Here is a 6,370-nt window from a genome sequence, read left to right as displayed (position 1 = left end):
TGAGCCTCATTGTTTCTGGAGGATTCCATTTACTCTTTAGTTTTGCTAGGATGTTGTGGGTCTTGTCACGACATCAATCTTTGTCATTTGGAAATCTCATAGATAAACATTAGTAGTTAAGGAGTCTTTTCATTTCCATTGTGTAATGTTTAAGACTTGAGTTGACTGTTTGGCTAGTTGAATGTTTATTTCTAAATATTATGATTTAAATATTTCAGACATTTTAGTTAAAATTTACTTTTGAGTTCATCTATTGATGAGTAAGTCTCCCGCTGAGAGTTGAGACAGGTCAAGGGTTCGCTTTGGGCCATCAGTGGTTCTCCAGTGCCGGTCAACTCTAGGGTGTAGGTTCAGGGTGTGACATACAACCACCAACAATTGCTGTAGCAAATGAAGAAGTAGCTCAAATTGTCGTACGAGTTAGAGGAAGTCCTTGTTCGATGAAAGAATACAAGGTAACTAGAATTGAAGATCAAAATACTCATTTTTCTTTATTTTTAGATTGCGGTCCTACATCTTTTCACAGTGTTGTGAAGGAGTAAAAGTGGAGAAAAGCAATGGATGACGAAATTAATGCCATTGAGAGAAATGATACTTAGGAGCTGTCAGATCTTCCATATGGACAACAAACATTGGAGTTAAGTAGGTCTTCAAAACAAAGTTGAAGAAAAAATGGTGAAGTAGAGAAGTACAGGGCACGTTTAGTGGATAAAGTATACAAGAAATAATACGGCATAGATTATTTAGAAGTATGTATCTCGTTGCTAGACTTGATACAGTCAGCTTGGTTATCGCATTGGTAGCTCAGAAGTCTTGGCCTATTTTTTAGCTAGATATCAAGTCGGTGTTCTTACATGGGTACTTGTATGAACATTTATTCGTAGATTAATCCCCTGGTTATGTTAAAATTAAAATGAGCATAAGGTTTGTATATTGAAAAAGACCGTCTATTGTTAAAACAAGCTCCTCAAGCTTGGTAAATCGCATTGAGGGGTACTTTCTAAAAGTTGGTTTTTCAAAAATGTCCTTATCAGCATACATTGTTTTTTAAGATTATGATCAAGGAAATATTTTCATTATTTTCTTGTATGTTGATGATCTTATATTTACTAGAAATTGTTGTGTCATATTTGAAGAATTTGAGAAGTCGATGATGGATGAGTTTGAAATGTCTGACCTCAAACTGATACATTACTTTCTTGTCTTAGAGGTAGTCCAATCTAAGAAAGGGATATTTATTTCTTAGAAGTAATTTGTAGCGGAAATTCTAGACAAATTTTAGATGGATTGCAATCCAGTGAACACTCCTACTAAACCTAGTTTTGAGCTACATAAAAATCCTATTGGGAAAAAGGTTGATAGCAAACTTTACAAACAAATTGTGGGCAGTTTGATGTATCTCACTACTACAAGGCCTATAATAATGTATTCAGTGAATTTAATCAGCAGGCACATGGAGAATCCCATAGAAATGCATTTATCTGTAGCCAAGAGAACTCTTTGTTACTTGCAAGGAAAGAGAGACTTTGGGTTATTACATAAGACGAGTGAAATGTCCAATATTCTTGGCTATACAAACAGTGACTATGCTGGTGATTATTATAAGAGAAAAAGCACTTCACGTTATGCTTTTATTTTTGGGTCTTGTGCTATTTCATGGTCAGCAATGAAGCAACCAATTGTTACTTTATCTACCACGGAAGCTGAGTTTGTTCCTATGACTGCTTGTGCCTGTCAAGCTATTTGGTTGAGGAGGCTTCAGGAGGAGTTGAAATTCAAGCAACCAGAAGCTACCAATATTTTTTGTGACAACAGTTTAGCAATTCAACCATTCAAGAATCCAGTGCTACATAGAAGATGCAAGCACATTGATGTGAAATTTTAGTTTTTACAAGATCTTAGATATAATAGAGTAATTGATGTGATATACTACAAGAGCGAAGACCAGGTTGCTGATATTTTCACCAAGGCCCTGAAGATGGTGTCATTCATTAAACTTAGAAGGTTGCTAGGCATATGCACAATCAAAGATGTAAATTGATTGTTACCAAACATCAGTTTAAGGGGGAACTGTAGTAATTTCTTTTTGTTTGCTTTTTGACATGGTCTTTAGGAATATTTTGAGTTGTTTAATTTAAGTTGAGTCAGTCCACATATTTTCTGTTTCAGTAGTAATGTGTTATGTTTGTTTTAGGAGCCATGTGTTCTATTTTTAGGAGTAGTTTAATTGATGCTCTTTGTGGACTGATATGTGTGCTATTTTAGTGGAAGTATTATGTTAAGTATTTGCCTATATATAGGCTAAGGCTTGAACATTCTGAATGAAAGATAGAGTTTTTCAAGCAAATGTCTTCTTCTTTTATTTTCTTTTTAAGAGTATAACAATTAATTCCTTTGTATCCAAACTATATGCAAAAGAGGTATAGCAAATCAGACTCAAAATAACTTCTGTCATTATTTTTAATTTTCTATCCAAATAAATAATTATCCTTTGGGTACTTCAGGAAATATATGACAATTTTTCGATAGACAAATACCTCAACTCCAAACAACTAAAAACTGAATAGGGCAATTCGTACAGCAACTCAACAGAAGTCTAAGCACAAGATGTTGAATACCGTTCATAGAGAGAAAATATTCCATCTCATGAATGACAATTCAACTTTCAAGGCCAATAACATCAAGGGTAAACTTCGTAATTGGTCCTAAAAGACTGTCCTTGAGGTGCTTGAAAATGTTGTCAAATTGAATCGCTGGTGATTTCTCTCCCTTTGTTGTATCATAAATTATTTGATCAAGTTTCAACTTTGAAAGATTGCGCTACTTGTATCTACAATTCTTCGACAAGATACTTGTTCGAACAACATCACGTAAAGTCAAATGCATAAGAATAAAATAAATAACATTCACAGGAAGCCTACTGTGTATATCCATACCATTTTGGGTCTATTCGAAAAGTCATCTACTAATTGAAAAAGACCATGTAATTACTATTACAAATTACTCCTTTCCTCCATATTTAGTTGTCAGCATTTTAGATTTCACGCGCCTTTAAGAAATTAGGAAAGTTTACTATTGTACTCTTATGTCATTCTTTTCTTGATGTCAAGTTTTCAATTAATGAACACGAAGTAATTTAGTTTGATTAAATAAATTGACCAATAAACATGAATTAATCATTAAATTTTTCTTTGTCAGTCAATATCATATTTGCAGGGCTTATCTCTCAAGGGTAAAATAGGAACAGTAGTGCAATTTATGTATTGATTTTGTGAATTCACAAATATTGTCATGACCCAGGAGTGCCCCCTAGACGTAACACGGTGTACTTGACCCCAAAGGGGTCTTATATAATCCTCTAGCATCATCATAACATAATACATAGAAATAATGCGGAAAAAATTAAAACTTTTACAATAGAAGTCAAACTTAATTTTTCATAATCAAAAATCATAGGACTCTAGACTCTGTTTCATACACCATCTAAAACATAGGAATACAAAATTTGAGACTTTGCCCTTTACATCAATAAAAGTCTCAAAATGAGAAGTACAACAGCCTCTAAGAAATGGATAATCCGTCATAGAACATGAGGACTCACCACTACTTGGAGATAAGCAACCCAAGTCTTCTTCAATAAAGAGAGTGTATATCACCTAGCCGGAACGTACACTTATCAAAATGTAGAAGAAGAAGGGGTTAGCACAAATATGTACTAAGTATGGAAACATGCATAAAATCCTTCAAGTCTGATAAAAAGGACGTTTAGTGAAAAGTATGCATTTATCAATTTTGGAAACCAAAATGCATTTTCAATGTCAAAGACAAACCATAATCACATTTATAATCATAACATAGTAGTATCAACACCTTAGCAACCCCTAAGGAACAGTTACGCAATGTATGGTTGGCATCCAATAATACCACCCATACTAGTACTCCCTTGAAGCTACGTTAATCATACATATAATCAATAAAGAAATAGTCATGTACATTACTTGAACATAAGGAAAGTCATTCATAGCAACTATCCATTCAACATACATGCATACATTCATATCTCATAATAACATAAAGAACCATCCCATAACATCCTAATAAGTCTACTTATGCAATGTAAAAGTGATGTCCCATACCCTCACTCCTACTAAGTGAACTGATTAAGAAGTCATAGTATAGATAACGTCTTATTCATTATCTTATCATTTAGGGAAGAATAGCCATAACCGTCATAGACTATGTGAGCTACATGGAATCCGGTGTCGTGTATTTCCACACCGAAAGAAGGTGTCCTACTTGCCTAAGGTAGAACTAAATGTATTAGCTTTTAGATGGATCCACTAGCTAAGTCCTATTTTGGCACATAGTTATGGGATAGGGAGATTGCTTCTAGAAACCCGCCCTATTGCATTGGCGGAGGGGCTCCCATCTCATGAGTTCACTGTAGATGACCCGCCCTATTGCATTGGCGGAAAGGGCTTTACCTTATTGTCCATATCCAGTCGGTACTAAACATTATTTCCCAAATTATACATAATTAATCATTGAATTGTATTTACATGTGTGAAGAAGTATTTTATCCTTCATTCAATACAACTCATAAAATAGCTCATAGATTGATTTAGGTGAGAACTAACTTTCATCCTTAGAATCATCATTAACATGTGAGTAAACTTTTCACATTATTTCTCATAGTGTTTTCATGAGAATTAGCCTTTCAATCGACATAACAACATCAACATTATCCTAGACAAGTCATATATGAACATATGTAAGGGTAAGGGAAAATGACCTTTCAACAATACCTCAATTTACACAATAGTCATATGATCTTTACGTTTCAAGTGAATCATAAGTTCACATACATCCTACATCAATCATGAACAATCCTTCATAATTTACTCCCTTCAAGGGTCTTGAACCAAGTCTCACATTCACACTTAGAATTTACTACTTTAAGCATGAATAAAAACAAGATTCAATAACTAGATTAAAACAGACACAATTCGTAGTAATCATCTTGCATCAATACGCCCATCACAATTCATGAAATTGGGGTCATGGCATAGTTCATGGGTTCATGGCTAGTTTTACTATAAAAATCACCATTTAACCTCAACTCATCCATAATATAAGACAAATAACATAATGAAATTCTTTTTAAGAATAACCCATGGCTAGAATGAAAACCCTAGTTTTTGAACAATATCCCAAATTTCGAAATTAGAGTTGAAAGGCTTCAGGGAGAAAAGTTTTCCATGAATCAAGGTTCCCATACCTTAATTGAAGCTTTGCCCACGAATTGGAGTTGAGAAGATGGATTCTTGAGCCCTAATGTTCTAGTCCTTGGTGTTCTTCAATGGAGGAACTCTAGAGAGAGAAATTTTGGAGGAGATGGGTCTTTTTTTAATTCTTTTAAAAGTAACAAAATTCCAAGGATTTTTTTAAGTATAAAAAGGTTATATAGTCACTAGGAAAGGAATAAAATAATGAGGACTCAATTTTGGAAAAAACTAAGGACCGTTAAAATTTGAACTTAATTTTTTCCCCATTTCACGAGTTAGCTCGCCCAATGAACCCTCTTGGCTCACCAAGGGAACTAGGTGACTTGCTAAGTGAATCATTGTCTCGCCCAAATTTCCAGTAAGCTCCAAATATGGGCAGCTCACTAGGCGATCTAGAGGGCCAATGGGCGACTTGCCAAGTTGGTTGGCGAGCTAAGGCTTAGTTCGCTCTTTGTTCCAGAACTTTGACCAAAGGGACAACCCACAAGGTGACCCCAAGTGCACTTTGGCGCATCGCCAAGTCAATTGGGCGATCAAGTGACCCCATCGCCAAATGGTCCATCTAAGAACAAGGATCCATTCACCCTATCATGCTAGCTTAGGCCCTTGCTTGAACCCTAGTCTTCTTCCTCACTCATTTAAGTTCTAACAACTACCTACCCGTCAAATTAAAGTTATCCTAAAACACACAATGAGGCTCTTGTTTAACCTACCAATTTTTAGGTCGTTATATTATCTCCCCCTTAGGAACATTCGTCCTCGAATGACACTTTAAACATATTAAGGGATTAACAACTCTAGACTAGCAACCCATCATGCATGTGACGTCATAAACAATGCACAAACCATCGAAAGAAACCTCAACTCCACATCAATAAGCTCAATACAATAGAAAGAAGTAGAAACTACATCGACCAACCAAATATGCATGAAACTCGTGATCTCACATTGACATAGGAGCAACTACCTTCTCCAATACATAGAAGCTTAGCACAACAATATGGAGCCAACACGTCAACACATCATTAAGCATGTTCATCATTTCACCTCATGAAGTCAAAAATGAAATCATCATACTAAAATGC

At 35.1% G+C, this 6,370-nt stretch overlaps 1 protein-coding gene across 1 annotated transcript; it reads left to right on the top strand.

Moving 5' to 3' along the window:
• The first annotated feature begins 1,282 nt into the window (after positions 1-1,282).
• On the top strand, positions 1,283-1,885 carry LOC125845793 (secreted RxLR effector protein 161-like). Its single transcript, XM_049525322.1, has one exon. It carries the CDS (start codon positions 1,283-1,285, stop codon positions 1,883-1,885), a length of 603 nt encoding a protein of 200 aa, XP_049381279.1.
• Positions 1,886-6,370: the final 4,485 nt, after the last annotated feature.

The sequence above is a fragment of the Solanum stenotomum genome, chromosome 11, assembly GCF_019186545.1.
Source record: "Solanum stenotomum isolate F172 chromosome 11, ASM1918654v1, whole genome shotgun sequence".
In the NCBI taxonomy this organism is placed as follows: Eukaryota; Viridiplantae; Streptophyta; class Magnoliopsida; order Solanales; family Solanaceae; genus Solanum; species Solanum stenotomum.
The sequence above is the reverse complement of the archived record's forward strand: the minus strand, read 5'-3'. Positions and strand labels throughout refer to the sequence as shown.